The sequence below is a fragment of the Silene latifolia genome, chromosome 11, assembly GCF_048544455.1.
Source record: "Silene latifolia isolate original U9 population chromosome 11, ASM4854445v1, whole genome shotgun sequence".
NCBI classification, from domain to species: domain Eukaryota; kingdom Viridiplantae; phylum Streptophyta; class Magnoliopsida; order Caryophyllales; family Caryophyllaceae; genus Silene; species Silene latifolia.
Genome location: NC_133536.1, coordinates 202,876,712 through 202,896,038, shown reverse-complemented (window position 1 = coordinate 202,896,038; position 19,327 = coordinate 202,876,712). Strand labels below are relative to the sequence as shown.

The 19,327-nt window shown below is 34.4% G+C and overlaps 1 protein-coding gene and 4 long non-coding RNA genes across 5 annotated transcripts; 1 reads left to right on the top strand and 4 right to left on the bottom strand.

The window, feature by feature from the left end:
* The first annotated feature begins 850 nt into the window (after positions 1-850).
* Positions 851-2,537, top strand: LOC141615342 (transcription factor bHLH51-like). Its single transcript, XM_074433736.1, has 2 exons — positions 851-1,220; positions 1,931-2,537. Exons 1-2 carry the CDS (start codon positions 1,005-1,007, stop codon positions 2,450-2,452), a joined length of 738 nt encoding a protein of 245 aa, XP_074289837.1. The 5' UTR covers positions 851-1,004; the 3' UTR covers positions 2,453-2,537.
* Positions 2,538-2,842: 305 nt separating this feature from the next.
* On the bottom strand, positions 2,843-3,583 carry LOC141615341 (uncharacterized). Its single transcript, XR_012529808.1, has 3 exons — positions 3,454-3,583; positions 3,212-3,299; positions 2,843-3,108 (listed from the first exon to the last, which is right to left on the bottom strand). It is a non-coding gene; the product is annotated as an uncharacterized LOC141615341 (long non-coding RNA).
* Positions 3,584-5,725: 2,142 nt separating this feature from the next.
* LOC141615340 (uncharacterized) lies at positions 5,726-6,569 on the bottom strand. The gene is made up of 3 exons (XR_012529807.1): positions 6,509-6,569; positions 6,276-6,348; positions 5,726-6,164 (listed from the first exon to the last, which is right to left on the bottom strand). It is a non-coding gene; the product is annotated as an uncharacterized LOC141615340 (long non-coding RNA).
* Positions 6,570-15,564: 8,995 nt separating this feature from the next.
* LOC141615339 (uncharacterized) lies at positions 15,565-16,372 on the bottom strand. Its single transcript, XR_012529806.1, has 3 exons — positions 16,184-16,372; positions 15,948-16,029; positions 15,565-15,848 (listed from the first exon to the last, which is right to left on the bottom strand). It is a non-coding gene; the product is annotated as an uncharacterized LOC141615339 (long non-coding RNA).
* A 2,074-nt stretch (positions 16,373-18,446) lies between these two features.
* Positions 18,447-18,967, bottom strand: LOC141615338 (uncharacterized). Its single transcript, XR_012529805.1, has 3 exons — positions 18,907-18,967; positions 18,674-18,746; positions 18,447-18,562 (listed from the first exon to the last, which is right to left on the bottom strand). It is a non-coding gene; the product is annotated as an uncharacterized LOC141615338 (long non-coding RNA).
* Positions 18,968-19,327: the final 360 nt, after the last annotated feature.

The following is a 19,327-nucleotide window of genomic DNA, read 5'->3' as shown; positions in this document are numbered from 1 at the left end:
GAAACACAGTTTCATTAATTAGCGAAAAATAATTAATTTTATCGATATAATGATTACATATATCTTTATACACAAAATCTCATTATAGACGGCACATATCCGTCTATAACTAAAGACGGGCCAAATACAATACCACATTTCTAATAGGACAAACAACAAGTGAGGTGATGGAGACAAAAAATATCACCATTTTCAAGTTATTTGACCCGTCTTTAGCTATAGACGGATACCTCCGTCTATAGCAAGACTAGCTGATCTTTATAAGCTTTTCATTTGAATTTTTTTTTACAATGCATTGATTAACTTTGTGAATAACATGATCTCCACATTAACACATAGTACTCCCTCTATTTTTTTTATTTCTTTTTGCAAAAAAACCGATTAAAAAATGTAAAAGTAATGAAGGAGATGTAAGTGGGCCTTGTTAATAGTAGTAAATGGATTAAAAAATGAAAAAGCAATGACAAATATTGTAAATACACAAGTGGGATAAGGGTACTTTTGTCATTTGGATGTCTAAATAAGAAAAGAAATAATTTGCCAAATAGAGGAAATGGGGTGAAAATAGAAAAATGGAGTATAAGATTATAGATATTAAATCATTTTATAATATCTGGTTTGAACAACATACCGATCTTTATAATTGCAAATTTTGAAATAATTTACTTAGTTAGGTTATAAAGTCAATCAAATAGTAGTAAATCATTAACACAACACAATTGGATCTAAAAAAATCTAGTAATTTGTTGTCAATGATGAGATGACAAGTACTCATCAATCCAAGAAAGATTTTCATTGGACAATCACTTCTTCAATGTAATAAGTAGCCAACTTAAGCATAGCCAAACATGTTCCCCAATCACTATCAATTAACAAGGATCACAAATTGCAAAAGTGCAATAACAGTGCAATCTGGTACAACAACAGTCTAAACTACTACTTGCAAGAGTATATAATTATGCAAAATGTGACACAATTTTTCATAAATTGTAGAGTTTTTGGAAATGGTAAAAAATAGCACTAGTTATAGTCCTGGTTTGCCTGAAGAAGAAAGCATTGCTTTCCAAATGCATGATATTAGCATGAACTCCTTGCAATTTGAGGGGTGCCCTTCAGCCGCGAGTTCATCCCAAAGCCACCGGCAAGCTGAGAAGAGACGCCGTGACAGAATTAATGGGCAGCTAGCTAGGCTTAGGAAGCTTGTTCCTATGTCTGATAAGGTATCTCTTCATATCTTACATTTATTTTTTGTTACTGGATAGCGTGTTCCACGAAAGCCCAGTCTGATCAGACTGGGCTACTCGTGGAATAGGCTATTTAGCGAATTCATGATATGCATTGGCAATTACATTTACACTCTTTTTTTCTATCTAAATAAAACAGTACATATATACTCGTACGCTACAAACAGTGGTGGAGCGAGGGGGGCTAGAAGGGGCGATCACCCTCGCTGATGTTTGAAAATTTTGAAATTTTTAGTCAAAATTTTCAAATTTTTCCAAGGTCCCCTTATAATATTGTGCTTTCGCCCCCGCTGACTTAAAATCTTGGCTCCGCCACTGGTTACAAAGCGTACAAATGGCGACATAGCGAGACGGCCAAAAATGGTCTATTAGTATCTGCCAGGCTTCAACAAACTCGACATTGCGAACTTTTCATTTATAGATATAAAAACAACAAGGGTTTAAAGCAATTAACGAAATTGTTAAGGAACCGACTCAACTTTTCATTTATGCTTAAGCTGATGATTGAAGTCTGGAGAATGAACTTATACTCTTAGCAGAGAAATCTTTATTAAACTACCCTGCCCGACTGTCCCAATCATTTGTTTACCTTTTAGTAAACAAATAATTGGCACGGAATGAATACATTACATAACATTTATTATGCAAAGATTCATGACGATTACAAATTCACAACTAATTTGCAGATGGACAAGGCAGCTCTTTTAGAAAGAGTGGTTGATCAAATTAGGGACTTGAAAACAGAAACATCAGAAATCAGCAAATACCTCAACATCCCAACTGACACCGACGATGTCACTATAGAATGCCATACCAACACCAACACCAACACCAACACCAACACTAAACAAGGGTTTCCAATTCCAACTGAAAAAGACAACATGGACGATGTCGTATTGATCAAGGCCTCATTTTGCTGTGAAGATAGACCAGACCTTATTTCCGACCTTGTCCGAGCTCTCAGAGGCCTCAACTTGACCACAATTGAAGCTGATATCGCTTGCTTAGGTGGTAGAATTAAGACCGTCTTGTTACTTTACTATAACGACAATGGTAATAATGGCGAAAACAAGGAAGGTAGTGTTTCAAATGTTACTGCAATTAAACAGTCTCTTATGGCTGTTTTAACTCGACTAGTTTCTTGGTCCGCTACTACCTCTAATTTTCGAGTTACTAGCAAGAGGCAACGTTTCTTTTTTACCTCGTAAGGTTAATAGAATAAAATTGCACGAATATACTTTTAACATAGTTGAATAATAATAATACGAGTAATTATTCAACCATGACCTAATATGGGACAAGCTTATAACTTTTTGAATCGATCTTTATTATGTCCTGCAATTTTGACTGGTGGTTGATTTTTTTACATGGATTTGTGAAACTCTGTCGTATATATTTAAAACTTGTCTGAAATATTATGCTCATCGGTTTCAGTTGATGTTTACAGAAGTTAATAAAATCGATGATGCGTGAATTTTAAGTTTAAAATCGTCAATTAACAAAGCATAATATTGAATCGCAAATAAACAGTTGCGGAAAACAGAATACGGAGAACATTAGGATCTTAAATACTAAAATTTTAAGTCAAATATCTCGTAAATGCAAAACGTCATATATAAAAAAATGGAGGGAGTAGTAGATAAAAGAGTGAGTTTCCAACGACAATAGGGTCTTAAATACTAAAATTATACTCCGTACTAAATAACAGTGACAAGTATAAAATTAATTATTCATAATTTGGTCCAACTCGCGCCTGAGACGGTCAAGATCTTCAATGTGTTTTTCCAATTTACTATGGTCATGAAAAAAAGTGTAATACCAAAATGCACCGTTGTTGATGTTCTGCGGACGGGAGAATGGAGTTCTGCACCAGACCAACCATGTAATTAAATCATTAATTACTTATATTAATTAATTAATTAATTAATTAAAAGAATAATTGAAAAATAATACCAAACACCACTTACACATTGAAAGGCATTGTTGCTCCGAGTACAATGTGGCCGACTACAAGGTAGAAAGGAAGTCCACGCGTTGACATAAACATATTTGGTCCTGCAAAATACGTAGGATGTTTTAAAAATAAAAGCCTGAGTCTAATGACCAAAGAAATTAAATCACCCCCGAGAAATTCAAGGAAAAAACTTTAAAATAAAAATAAAGAACAGATCAATGCGATAAAAAATGTTTAAAAAATATAAATAAATACCGGATGTTTTTAGAGGTTGTTTTTATCGTAAAAGATAGGTTTATTGATTGAGAAATTGTATGAATGATAATGAGATATAAGATGTCTCTGTCTATTTATACTAAAATATACAAGAGATTTAATTCCCTAATCTAACTTCACAATCAAGAAGGCTAGACATTAGGAAGGTGTAACAAACCCGACTTGATTTAAGAATTATCTCTAAATAATAGTTTTCTCTTTCTACAAGAAACCGAGGGCCAAGCCTACTGTAGTAAGAAACATGTTGAATAAGTACCATTTAATTACTGACCAACAATAATGCAATTACGGGTAAAAAAATTTGAGCACCTAGGAACAAGCTCACCTGGAGTTTTGCAGAATCGTCAAACACTTTCAGTTAACAAACACTCGTCTGTAACTATTGTTGGAATTCAATAAGTCTTGCTTTAGACGGTGTAAAATAAGACGGATCAAATGTCACCCTTTTTTAATAGAATATAATCATTTAATGAATAAATGTTACTCCCTCCTATTCACAATAAACTTCCCTATTTCCTTTTCCGTCTATTCACAATAACTTCCCTATTTCCTTTTTTGGTAAGTGTGTGTGGTCCAAACTTAATTATATGATGGGGTAGTGTGTTTCCTTAATATTTGTTCCAAAATGAAATGAGAGGTTTATTGTGAATATGAGGGAGTATAACTAAAAATGTCACTTTTTACCCTGAAAATGATGGCAACATTTTATCAGAAAATAGTAACATTTTATCGTAAAATGGCTACATTTGATCCATCTTATTTCAGACGGAGAATGTTGTCTATCTACGAAGTATTTTTAGAAACATTTTTTCTTAAAAAGTATTCCGACCCTTTAATTTATCTCGGGTTACAAGAAATCTCTTCCGCATTCACTCTTGATCTTGGCAAACAGAGCCAATCAGCCAATGAGATCGAGTTTTTGCGCGTTTGATCTTGTAAATCCAAACTCAAATGAGAATATCTTTGCTCATTATATGCAGAAGACTCTTCTAAGTTCTAATATGAGATATACTTCCTCTATTCTGGTCATTTGTTTACCTTTAATTTTGATACAAAGACAAAACAAAGGAGAGATGGACCACTTATTAGATGATAAGTAGAGCAAATTGTGCGTGAATGATCAAATTGCCCATGAAAGACATTCATAAAATAGAAAGATAAATAAATAAATAGGTAAATAAATGGCCGGAACGAGTAAGTATATTAGTATATCCTAAGATGATAAGGATAAGATCAAATTATTAAGATATATAACCCACCAAAATTGACAGAAAACTCTAGATAATTGCCACTTAGAAAATGTTTACATATTTTATTCTATTATTACATAAAAATATACAAAAGCTATCAGCATGTAGGAAAAGATATATAAAAAATACAATTAGGATTCTCTCCTGGAGGGTCCATTTTCTATCAAGGATCAAGATTTCATCTCACCGCGATCTAACGGTCCATGTTTTCAATCGATAAATAAAGGAAAAATGCAATAGAAAAAGAGGTGTAATATTATATTGTAATGTGAGAGGAAATGGACAAGAAATGGAGAGAAGGAAATGGAGAGGATCTTTGCTTTTGGGTGGTATTCGAGACGACACTTTGACCTTTTTTTTTCTTCCTTTATATATATTTTTTTTTTTGCAAAAAATATAATTTATGAAAGATATTTTCATAATACAACTAAATATATAAATTTTATCGTTCAATGTTTTATATTTTTCTGTGGATTAACGGTCAAACTTTTCCCTTCAAAAAGCAAGTAGGTAGTTTGGATTGAATTGGAGGTAGTATATACATATTTCATTCTACTACAGTCCCACGGTCGAAACGGAGGAAGCTCGGACATAAGGAGTAAGGACGTTGAGACTCGACCTGAAGTAGTCATATTTTATTCTCTTGGTTTTGAGGTTGGACCACTAGATTGGCTGCCTCTGACCCTTTTTTATGTGAGGTGCTTGCGATTAGGGAAGGATTATATTTTGCAACTCTGCCACTAGTAAATTTGTGATTGTTTCGGATTGCCTTAATGCGGTCAATGCCCTTACGAGCCTTAACTCGACTAGTTTCTTGGTCCGCTACCAACTCTAATTTTCGAGTTACTAGCAAGAGGCAACGTTTTTTTTTTTTTTTTTACCTCGTAAGGTTAATAGTATAAAATTGCACGAGTATACTTTTAACACAGTTGAATAATAATAATACGATTTGGCCACGAAACCAATTGGGACAAGCTTATAACTTTTTGAATCGATTTTTATGTCCTGCAATTCCGACTGGTGGTTGATTTTTGTACATGGATTTACGAAACTCCGTCGTATATATTTAAAACTTGTGTGAAATCAGAATTGCCTTCATAATAACGCGAGACCAACGATTTGACAATAGTTTTTAGAGATCAAACAGGAGGCATTACCACGACAAAAGCAAGTTGGATTCTCAACATAAATCTCAAAAGCTAAGAAGTACGAGTAGTAGATAAAAGAGTGAGTTTCCAACGACAATAGGGTCTTAAATACTAAAATTATACTTGTACTAAATAACAGTGACAAGTATAAAATTAATTATTCATAATTCGCTCCAACTCGCGCCTGAGACGGTCAATATCTTCAATGTGTTTGTCCAATCTAGAAATGTCATGTAAAAAAGTGTGATAATAAAATGCACCGTTGTTGTTGTTGATTTTGGACATTGAAGTTCTGCACGAGACCAACCAAGTAATTAAATCATTAATTAGTTATATTGATGGTATATATAATTAATTAATTAATTAAAAGAATAATTGAAAAATAATACCAAACACCACTTACACAATTGTTGCTGTGAATGCAACGTGTGCGACTACAAGGTAGAAAGGTATTCCAAACATTGACATATTTGCTCCTGCAAAATACGTAGGATAATAAAAATAAAAGCCTGAGTCTAATGACGAAAGAAATTAAATCACCCCGAGAAATTGAAAGAAACAGCTTTAAATAAGAAATAAAATAAAAATAAAGAATAAATCAAAGAGATACAAAATGAAAAAAATAAAAATAAATACCGGATGTTTTTACGGGTTGTTTTTTATCGGAAAAGATAGGTTTATTGATTGAGAAATTGCAAGAAGGATATATAATGAGATATATAAGATGTGTATGTCTATTTATACTAAATATACAAAAGAGATCTAATTAGGTAATCTAACTTCACAATCAAGAAGGCTAGACATTAGGAAGGTCTAGCAAACCCGACTTGGTTTAAGAATTATCTCTAATAGTTTTCTCTTTCTACAAGAAACCGAGGGCTAAGGCCACAAATAAGGATTAAGTCGGGTTCGATTATGGCCGTCCCACTTTTTTTTGCGGGTTTGTACAACTATTTTAGGCAAAAAATAGAAAAAAATTGAAGATTTTAGGGCATTGTTTTTAACAGCTACCGTAGGCTAACTTGAAAATTTTAGGGCATTGTTTATAACATATTACATAATATAAACAATAAACAATTATATATACTGAATTGGTAATAATTTTAGGGCAGTATGAATTAAAGTTGTTGATAAGAATATACATATACTACTTCGTAATGAATTATAGTAGTAATAATATATGCTCAATGTAGGAGTATATGACAAAATTTCCATGACGAAGGAAAATTTTCGTGAACAATACTAGAAGTTGACAACAGTTTGTATGGATGAAAATGGCAACGGAGTACCAAATTAAGAAAGAGATGGTGTAAAAATAGAACCCATTACCGCCACAAAAGCAAGTTCGATTCTTGAATGTAAAAGTTAGATAGTTAGCCTCTATAAGTATCACTTGAGAAACACAATCCAACGACATACGGTCTTAAATACTAAAATGATACATAAGAGCATCTCAAATTAGACCTGTCAAAACTCGACCCGATCCGTTTTTAGGGTTACAAAACCGTTTTTTTCGATCCGCGGCCCGTTTGACCTGAACCCGAAATGACCCGTTATTTTAGGGTCGCGACCTGACCCGAACGGGTCGACCCGTTGGGTCAAGGGAAAATCATGAATTTTATTAAAAATAAAAAATATTAATATTTCAGAGCCAAATGAGCAACTCTTGGTTTGGGTTCCGAGCAATTTCTTCTTGCAATGACTTCCTTCTCGTCATCCTTGCTTTTAAACCTATGATCCTTCTATATACTCTTTATTCCTACATCCTTGGTCAACATTCTTGCCTCTTCTTCATACTAGTCCATCCAATATCATCAACAAGCTTCCAAATATGCACGGGAAACGGGAATTCCGCCTCATTATCTCTTTTCCTATAAGACATATGAAATGCACTAGGAAAGCAAAATAGGAAGGAATTGACGGATAAAATGGTCATGAAATGCTATATTAGTATGCAAAATGGGTTCAATTAGGGGACTAAATGTGCGCAATTATGAGTCACATCAAGAGCTCTTAATGATTTTATAGCTCATGCGTGAGTGGTCTATATGAAGATATACTCGTTGGAATCACCTACGTGAGTGTGAAGAATTGGCCTCCTTCTATGAGATCTAGACTATCTAAGCTAGAGCACTCATGAGAATCCCAAGGTTCATTTGACCATAAATTTATGAGTAATTTAATAATTACACCCTTTTATATACCACTTTTCAAAAATTACTCCCTTTTGAAAACTTTTTAATAAATTACTCCCATAAAATGTTTTCAGGTAAAAAATTACACCCATTTGGACATTCTGGTGAAAAAACGTCTTTTATGACCGTTTTGCCCCTCCCTTTTCCTTTCTTTTCTTTTCTTCAAACTGAGCTCTCAAAAAAGCAGCAACAATGCCAACAAGGCTCTTCATCGTCCCAAATTATTAGAAATCAAATCAACTACGAACCTTGTACCACCATTCCCACAATCAATTCTTCACTTCATTCATCCCTCTTCATTTCTTTTCTTCAAATGAAGAGCTTCCCACAATCAATGAGCATTTGCGGTCCAATTCCCACAATCAATTGAGCTCTCACACATAAACGACCATTTCCTAAATCAATCACCATTTTCGGTCCAACTTTGAACCCAATCAACCTGCATCTCGCTCCACCACACTCGACAACCTCGTGCTCAATCGCCAATTCGAGCCACCATCAACGAACCTCAAGCTGTCCCTGCATCTCACCATTAATCAATGTCGTTGACATCGTCACCTGGTACCACCGTGTTCAACAACCAGCACTACTAATTTGAAGCAATCGCAAAGGCAAATGAAGACCAAAATGGCAATCAATTTCTGGGTTCAAAACCATAATTTATTGGTGTATAACCCTAATTTGTGTGCTTCAAACCCCAATTTATGTGGTTTAATGTCTAATTTCTGGGTTTGTAGTTCTAATTATTTATGTGTTTTAAGTCAAATTTCTGGGTTTGAAACCCAAATTACCTGCGCTCCCCAATATCGGAATATAACGGGACTTCATCAAACATCAGCTCTTCATGTCCCAAATCATTAGGAATCAGTGACGTTGATGATTACATAATTTAAGAAGAGGGATGAATGAAGTAAAAATATAAGAAGAAGATTGAATGGAGAAGACATGAAAATATATGAAAGGGTAAAGAAGGGCATTTTCGTCATAATTTTAGGCTTTAAAACAGAAAATTTGAATTTTGACGGAATATGTCATCGGAATGTCCAAATGGGTGCAATTTTTAACCCGAGAACATTTTATGGGAGTAATTTATTAAAAAGTTTTCAAAAGGGAGTAATTTTTGAAAAGTGGTATATAAAAGGGTGTAATTATTAAATTACTCTAAATTTATTGAATTGTATCGCGGAACTCGTTTGGAACTTAAGGTGAGATATGTGTTTGGAATTTACCCCGGAGTCTAGGAGTTCAAGATTCGTTCACTTTCTAGGTGATGAAAGAATTGTTCCATTCCACTATGTGTTAGTTCAAATCGAAAGATACTAATGCTTAATTATCAATCCATATTAATATGCTTAGAATTTTGTTTACCATTTTCATTAGTGGAGGATTGTTGGAAGTAATGCAAAGCTAGTAATGTTATCTAAATATATTACATCATAGAGAAGTGTTTCATTTTCCTCGTAAGAGAATCTCTACACTTTCTCCATTACTTGCATGATTAAAGCCACTACCTCCATGTTTTTGGCCCATGTTTATGGTGGTGGTTAGGCCACTAACTTTGTGAATATGGTGTTGATTAACCACTATAAATAGAGAAGTATAGCCATTTGAGAAATACACATTTACATATATCTCTACTACCTTCTCTATGATAATTTTTAGCATACCATATAAGTTCCAACTCCTAATAGTTGAGTACACAACTTTTAAGAGTGTTGTATGACCTTGGGGGACGACGCCTATATCGATTTATACGTAGTCTGGGCGATTTCGTTTCTCATTCAGTGACCTCCATACCACGACACAACAACATATATCCTCTCAATATATCTTCGCCCGTATAGCGACCTATATTTCCAACACTCAGTGGTCCAAATATTCCTATAAAAAGTGGCGCTTTGACTTGCAAGGCCTCCCCTCTGATCTTAGATCTTATTCGAAGGTACACAAAGTTGATTAATTCATCGGAAAAATTAAAGCACTATGAAATGCCTCTTTGGTGTGGCGGACTCGTGATAATATTACCATTACACTTACTCGTGCTTTCTCATGTTATATTAACAAAAGAACATTTCTAAGGGAGTAAATGTTTATTATGATTGAATTTGTTGGTGAAACAATATAAAAAGAGAAAAATAGATGAATGATTAATACTTGATTAATTATTATTGATTGAATACTTGTATATTTACAACAATCAGATGACACTTATTTATACTACACATAATACATCCAAACAATACAATTATGAAGAGTCACAACTTTTCACATAATAGACACACTGCTTCACTATATACTTTGAATCATATTTCAACACTTCCCCTTGATTCAAAGTTACATACTCCTAATTTCATTCGGAAGAAATCATGCTTAGCTTGAGGAAGAGCTTTTGTGAATATATCCGCCACTTGCTCGTTCGTACCACAGAATTTTAGCGTTACCTTTCCATCCGATACGAGTTGACGAATAAAATGATGATGCACATCAATATGCTTGGTTCTTGCATGAAAGACGGGATTTTTACTCATTGCAATAGCAGCCCTATTGTCACAATAAATTTCCGTAGCTTCATTTTGCACATAACCAAGATCAGTGAGTAACTTTCTAAGCCATAGAGCTTGGCGGGCAGCCGATGTTGTTGCTGCATATTCGGCTTCCGAAGAAGATAAGGCCACAGTTTCTTGCTTCTTGAACTCCAAGTTATCGCCCCGAACCAAGACTAAAAATATTTCCCGACGTACTTTTCCGATCATCTATGCTTCCCGCCCAATCACCACGGTGAAGCCAATTAATTTCAGATCTTGATTTTCTAGAATACCAAATTCCGAATTCAACAGTTCCGGCAACATATCGAAGAATCCGCTTCGCCGCGCCAAAATGTTGTTTGGTAGGATTGTGCAAATATCGTGATACCAAACTGACCGGAAAGGAAATATCGGGTCGAGTGTGTGTTAAATAATTCAAACCTCCTACTAAACTTCTATAATTCTTTGGATTTGCTCTTTCCGTTCCATCTTCATGCTGTAACTTCTCATTAATATTCATAGGAGTGGCTGCAGACTCACATTCTATCATATTAATCCTCTTTAATAAGTCAGAGGCATATTTCTTTTGGCTCACAAATATTCCATCCATATCTTGTTTCACTTCAAGACCCAAAAAGTACTGTAATAATCCTAAATCTGACATATCAAAGGTCTTCATCATACTTGACTTAAAATCAGCCACCAAAGACTTGGAAGAACCCATATAAATTATATCATCCACGTAAAGGCAAACTAATAGAAAGTCTCTGTTACCATCACGTTTGGAGTAAAGAGTGGGTTCGTTCTCACTTCTTGAAAATCCGTTTTCACGGAAAAATAGATCAATTCTACTATACCAAGCACGGGGCGCTTGTTTTAACCCGTACAATGCTTTTCTCAATCTGTAAACTTTGCTTTCGGAACCATCCACAATAAAACCTTGGGGTTGAGACACATACACCTCTTCTTTAAGGTTCCCATTTAAAAATGCAGATTTTACGTCAAGTTGATACACAGGTAGGCTTTGTTGAGCCGACAAAGCCAACATAATTCTTATTGTTTCAAATCGTGCAACCGGAGAAAAAGTTTCTTCAAAGTCAATACCTTCTTGTTGAGAGTATCCTTTTGCCACGAGTCGTGCTTTATGCTTTTGAATACTTCCGTCAACGTTGTATTTTGTACGGAACACCCATTTCAGCCCTATAATATTCTTGTCTTTCGGGGCATCAACCAATTCCCACGTGTTGTTTCTTTCAATAGCATTTATTTCTGTTTTCATGGCGATTTGCCATTCTGCTTTCTCATTTGCTTCCTCAAATAAAGTCGGGTCCGTAACTATTAAGGCATAGTTACAAGAATTATAAATTTCTGCCAGTGATTTGTATTTTCTTACAGGAGATTCGCTGTCACTAGATGAATCACTTTCTTCTCTATTGTTGTTGCTTCTTGGCGTTGACGGTGGAGTGCTTCCGAGTGCGGAGGAACCAGATGGAACGTCTGGTTGGTCATTAGTTTCATCAAGTGGAATATGATGGGGAATCCCATCTTTATCAACATTCCACCTTAATCTTCCTTCTTCATTAAATATAACATTCCTGCTGATAATAACTTTTCCGCTTGCAATATTATATAGACGATATGCTTTGGAATGAGGACAATAGCCAATAAATATGCATTTCTCCGACTTCTCATCTAGTTTTGAACGATTATTAACCAAAGTATAACCAATACACCCAAAGATTTTTAAATGACTTACTCCTGGCTTCTTGCCTCTCCATGCTTCAAATGGTGTACGGTTTAATACGGCCCTCGTTGGAGATATATTCAGGAGATATACCGATGTTGATACCGCTTCTCCCCAAAATTTATTTGGAAGACCTTTTGCCTTTAACATACTTCGGGCCATTTCTACCACCGTTCGATTTTTTCGCTCCGCTACTCCGTTTTGCTCGGGTGTATATGGTGCTGTGAGATCTCTGCGAATGCCATATGACTCACAAAAAGCATTAAACTCGTCAGATACAAACTCACCCCCTCTATCCGTTCGAAGACCAATGATACGTCTTCCACTTTGATTTTCCACTAGCGCCTTAAATTTCTTAAAATTCTCGAATGCTTCCGATTTATATTTTAAGAAATAAGCCCAACTCATACGTGTATAATCATCAGTTAGCAATAGGAAATATCTGCTTCCACCTAATGACTCGGTTTTCATCGGTCCACATAAATCGGCATGAACAAGTTCAAGAGGCTCAGAAGCCCTCCATGTCGGCTTTCTAGGAAAAGAGGCTCTCCTCTGTTTTCCATACACACACCCTTCACAGAAATTAAGTGCAGCAATTTTTGGTAACCCAACGACCATCCTTTTTTGACTTAAAAACATCAAACTTCTCACATTCAAATGACCATATCTCATATGCCATAAGTCAGATTCATCTTTCTCTTTAACAATTAGTGCCTTACTCACGACACTTGATACATTCAACGGAAACATTTTATTCAGAGTCATACGGACACTGGCTATGCTATGACCAGATTTTTTATCAATGACAGCACACATATCATCATCAAATGTTATCTTATAACCATTACTCATTAGTTGGCCAATACTTAACAGATTATGAGCAAGGTCTGGGACAAATTGCACATCGTACAAAATTTTAACATCACCTTCTACTGTTTTAATAGCAATGTTACCTTTCCCTTCGACTTTCATTTTCTTATTATCGCCAAGACGAACTTCTCCTTTCTTTGTCTCATCAATCATTTTGAACAAGGACTTTGTTCCGGACATATGATTTGAACATCCGCTATCCAAAAACCATAAATCATCACTGCCAATTGAACTTCTCATTTGTGAATGGGCCATAAATAATCTACTCTCATCTTCCTCGATTTCCTCAGAATAATTTGCTTGAGCTTTTTCATCCTTTTGCTTGACCCAACAATTTACAAGTTTGTGACCAAACTTGTTGCAATAATGGCATTGAATATTACTTTTCTCTTGACGGCCGGAGTCACTATTACCGGTATGGCCTCTGCCTCTACCGCCATCATAACTATATTGGCCTCTGCCTCTACCGCCTCTGCCTCTACCGCCACGGCCTCTACCGCGACCACCACGGAAACCGCCTCTACCTCGGCCTTGGTTTCCATAATTATTCGTCTGCCCCTTGTAAGACGAATCCTCTTTTACTTGAAAAGCTTTCTCCTCCATTTTAATGACGCTTTTCTTCATTCTACTTTCATGGGCTAACAACGAACCCATCAATTCATCAAAGGTATAAGTTGATAAATCCTTTGATTCTTCAATGGCAGGGACAATGTGACTCCAATCACCATTCAAACTTCTTAAAACTTTACTCACAATTGTTTCATTATCAATTTTCTCACCGTATGACCGCATTTGACCAACAATTTCAGTCACCTTAGACAAATAACTTTGGACAGTTTCTTTATCACCCATCGTTAATACCGCAAAATCACTTCGTAAAGTTTGCAATCGTACCTTAATGACTCTCTTGTCACCCAAATATTCCTGCTTAAGAATTTCCCAAGCTTCATGAGCGGTGGTGGCGTCTGTAATCCGGGGAAATATATCGTCATCTAGCGCCGTTTGAATGAAGAACAATGCCTTTGCATCTTTCTTGCGGCTCTCCTTCAATGACGCATCAATAACGGCCGGTGCCGGGTCCGGTTCAACATAACCGTTCTCCACGATATCCCACAATTCTTGAGATTTAAACATTGTTTTCATTTTGAGACTCCAAAGGTGATACTTTTCCCCTTTGAAAAGAGGAATCAAGGGTTGAGATGATCCATTTGCACCAGGATTAGCCATTTTTGTTGTTTAATTGACTATCCGAGATATGGAATTTGGTTCTGGAACTTTTGGGAATTCTGGGTAAAGTTTGGGGATTTTGTTTATTTTATTGTATTTGGTTGAGTGTCAAGATGAATACGTCCTTTTTGTTTTTTTTTAATGGATACCAACCTGTTGTCTGATACCACTAATGTTGGTGAAACAATATAAAAAGAGAAAAATAGATGAATGATTAATACTTGATTAATTATTATTGATTGAATACTTGTATATTTACAACAATCAGATGACACTTATTTATACTACACATAATACATCCAAACAATACAATTATGAAGAGTCACAACTTTTCACATAATAGACACACTGCTTCACTATATACTTTGAATCATATTTCAACAGAATTCAGAGGAATCGTGGTACCAGATGGCACAAAGCCACATGGATTAAGGCTTTTGATCAAGGATTACCTACCTGTATGCAGCAGACGGACTTCTAATATGGCAAGTATGCCCCAAGTAGACCTGCTTTAATGTGTCGTTTGATACCCGATGAGAGTACCCCTATGTTACTCAAACACGGATACGAAGTATCGTATCCGATACGTGATTTTGAATTTTAATAGATACGGAAATATGGTTAAAGGAGTATCTTGACTTTTTTTTAGATATGGATACGATACGTTTTATATATATATATATATATATATATATATATATATATATATATTAAATTAAATAAGTAAACACAAATTGAAAAATCTATTTTTCACTACCAATTTTACAACTACAAACCTGGGATCGTCTTCCACTATTCATGAAAGTTTCTGATTTTAAAATTGGAACTTGATATTTCTATACTTCAAGTCTTCAACTAATTTGTTTTAACCTAAATATTCATGTTTTTATATTAAGAAAATTAACTTAAAACTGATATATAGTTACAATTTTAGTTTCGGAACTTCATATAATTATGACGAAACCTAAGTTTTTTTTTTTTTTTTTTAAAAATTTTTTTCTTCTCAGTATGTCAAGCATGGTTTTTAGACTAATGACTACTCCGTATATGTTCTAACTTCTAACTAAAAACTTGACAATCTCGAGATGAATATCGCAGTGGCGGATTGACGGCAGGTTCTAAATTGAATTACGTAAAATAGAACACTAGAAAATTTCCGTGAACAATACTAGAAGTTGACAATAGTTTTTATGTACTCGTATCAAACAGGAGGCATTACCGCGACAAAAGCTAAAATTATACTCCGTACTAAATAACAGTGACAAGTATAAAATTAATTATTCATAATTTGGTCCAACTCGCGCCTGAGACGGTCAAGATCTTCAATGTCTTTTTCCAATTTACTATGGTCATGAAAAAAAGTGTAATACCAAAATGCACCGTTGTTGATGTTCTGCGGACGGGAGAATGGAGTTCTGCACCAGACCAACCATGTAATTAAATCATTAATTACTTATATTAATTAATTAATTAATTAAAAGAATAATTGAAAAATAATACCAAACACCACTTACACATTGAAAGGCATTGTTGCTCCGAGTACAATGTCGGCGACTACAAGGTAGAAAGGAAGTCCACGCGTTGACATATTTGGTCCTGCAAAATACGTAGGATGTTTTAAAAATAAAAGCCTGAGTCTAATGGCGAAAGAAATTAAATCACCCCCGAGAAATTGAAGGAAAAAACTTTAAAATAAAAATAAAGAACGGATCAATGCGATACAAAATGTTTAAAAAATATAAATAAATACCGGATGTTTTTAGAGGTTGTTTTTATCGGAAAAGATTGGTTTATTGATTGAGAAATTGTATGAATGATAATGAGATATAAGATGTCTCTGTCTATTTATACTAAAATATACAAGAGATTTAATTCCCTAATCTAACTTCACAATCAAGAAGGCTAGACATTAGGAAGGTCTAACAAACCCGACTTGGTTTAGGAGTTATCTCTAATAGTTTTCTCTTTCTTCAAGACAATAATGCAATTACTGCCAAAAAAAATAAAAAAAATAAAAAAAAATAATGCAATTACGTAGTCCATCTCGGAAACGGGTAAAAAAATTAGAGCACCTAGGAACAAGCTCAAAGTTGAACCGGTAACTATTGTTGGAATTGTGTACCAGGCCCAATCGAATCGATAACGTTAATTACTACTGGCTTAAAGTTGAACCGTATAGTGATGTTTCAACTATGACTTACATTCCCTTGTAAATTTGTAATTCAGTAACTTTTTGGCTAAATGAGACTAATGGAGTAATGGGTTAAAGATGGCGAATGTTATCTATCTACGAAGTATCTTTTAGAAACATTTTTTTCTTAAAAAGTATTTTCGCCTTTGATCTTGTAAATCCAAACTCAAATGAGAATATCTTTGCTCATTATATGCAGAAGACTCTTCTAAGTTCTAATATGAGATATACTTCCTCTATTCTGGTCATTTGTTTACCTTTAATTTTGATACAAAGACCAAAAAAGGAGAAAGGGGCCAATTATTAGATGATAAGTAGAGCAAATTGTGCGTGAATGATCAAATTGCCCATCAAAGGCAGTCATAAAATAGAAAGGTAAATAAATAAATAGGTAAATAAATGGCCGGAACGAGTAAGTATATTAGTATATCCTAAGATGATAAGGATAAGATCAAGTTATTAAGATATATAACCACCAAAATTGAAAACTCTAGATAATTGCCACTTAGAAAATGTTTACATATTTTATTCTATTACATAAAAATTAAAAATATACAAAAGCTATCAGCATGTAGGAAAAGATATATAAAAAATATACCCTAAACGAATACTCCCTCCAATCCAATCCAAACTACCCACTTGCTTTTGGGTGGTATTCGAGACGACACTTTGACCGTTTTTTTCTTCCTTTGTATATACTTTTTTTTTTGCAAAAAATATAATTTATGAAAGATATTTTCATAATACAACTCAATATATAAATTTTATCGTTCAATGTTTTATATTTTTCTGTGGATTAACGATCAAACTTTTCAAAGTTTGACATCCAAAAAGCAAGTGGGTAGTTTGGATTGAATTGGAGGTAGTATATACATATTTCATTCTACTACAGTCCCACGGTCGAAACGGAGGAAGCTCGGACATAAGGAGTAAGGACATTGAGACTCGACCTGAAGTCATATTTTATTCTCTTGGTTTTGAGGTTGGACCACTAGATTGGCTGCCTCTGACCCTTTTTTATGTGAGGTGCTTGCGATTAGGCCGGAAGGATTATATTTTGCAACTCTGCCACTAGTAAATTTTGTGATTGTTTCGGATTGCCTTAATGCGGTCAATGCCCTTACGAGCCTTAACTCGACTAGTTTCTTGGTCCGCTACCAACTCTAATTTTCGAGTTACTAGCAAGAGGCAACGTTCCTTTTTTTTTTTTTTTTTTTACATCGTAAGGTTAATAGAATAAAATTGCACGAGTATACTTTTAACACAGTTGAATAATAATAATACGAGTAATTATTTGGCCACGAAACCAATTGGGACAAGCTTATAACTTTTTGAATCGATTTTTATGTCCTGCAATTCCGACCGGTGGTTGATTTTTGTACATGAATTTATGAAACTCCGTCGTATATATTTAAAACTTGTGTGAAATCAGAATTCCTCTTCATAATAACGCGAGACCAACGATTTGACAATAGTTTTTATGTATCAAACAGGAGGCATTACCGCGACAAAAGCTAAGAAGTAGTAGATAAAAGAGTGAGTTTCCAACGACAATAGGGTTTTAAATACTAAAATTATACTCCGTACTAAATAACACTGACAAGTATAAAATTAATTACGGTTTTTCTATCCTATGCCCACTAGGCATAGGATAAGAAGCTAAAATAAGAAAGTATTAAATGTATTTTTTGTGAAGAAAATTAAAAGTGATGAGATATTACAATTTCCCATGAAAATATCATTTAATACTTTCTATTTTTGGTTTATTATCCTATGCCTAGTGGGCATAGGATAGAAAAACCCAATTACGGTTTTTGCTCCAACTCGCGCCTGAGACGGTCAATATCTTCAATGTGTTTGTCCAATCTAGAAATGTCATGTAAAAAAGTGTGATAATAAAATGCACCGTTGTTGTTGTTGATTTTGGACATTGAAGTTCTGCACGAGACCAACCAAGTAATTAAATCATTAATTAGTTATATTGATGGTATATATAATTAATTAATTAATTAAAAGAATAATTGAAAAATAATACCAAACACCACTTACACAATTGTTGCTGTGAATGCAACGTGTGCGACTACAAGGTAGAAAGGTATTCCAAACATTGACATATTTGCTCCTGCAAAATACGTAGGATAATAAAAATAAAAGCCTGAGTCTAATGACGAAAGAAATTAAATCACTCCGAGAAATTGAAAGAAACAACTTTAAATAAGAAATAAAATAAAAATAAAGAATAAATCAAAGAGATACAAAATGAAAAAAATAAAAATAAATACCGGATGTTTTTACGGGTTGTTTTTTATCGGAAAAGATAGGTTTATTGATTGAGAAATTGCAAGAAGGATATATAATGAGATATATAAGATGTGTATGTCTATTTATACTAAATATACAAAAGAGATCTAATTAGGTAATCTAACTTCACAATCAAGAAGGCTAGACATTAGGAAGGTCTAGCAAACCCGACTTGGTTTAAGAATTATCTATAATAGTTTTCTCTTTCTACAAGAAACCGAGGGCTAAGGCCACAAATAAGGATTAAGTCGGGTTCGATTATGGCCCGTCCCACTTTTTTTGCGGGTTTGTACAACTATTTTAGGCAAAAAATAGAAAAAAAATTGAAGATTTTAGGGCATTGTTTTTAACAGCTACCGTAGGCTAACTTGAAAATTTTAGGGCATTGTTTATAACATATTA

Excerpts from the sequence above, each read along its gene's own strand:
- LOC141615342 (XM_074433736.1), top strand. The coding sequence starts at position 1,005 with ATGGTAAAAAATAGCACTAGTTATAGTCCTGGTTTGCCTGAAGAAGAA. Across the intron at positions 1,221-1,930 it reads TTGTTCCTATGTCTGATAAG|ATGGACAAGGCAGCTCTTTT; the intron begins GTATCTCTTCAT and ends ACTAATTTGCAG.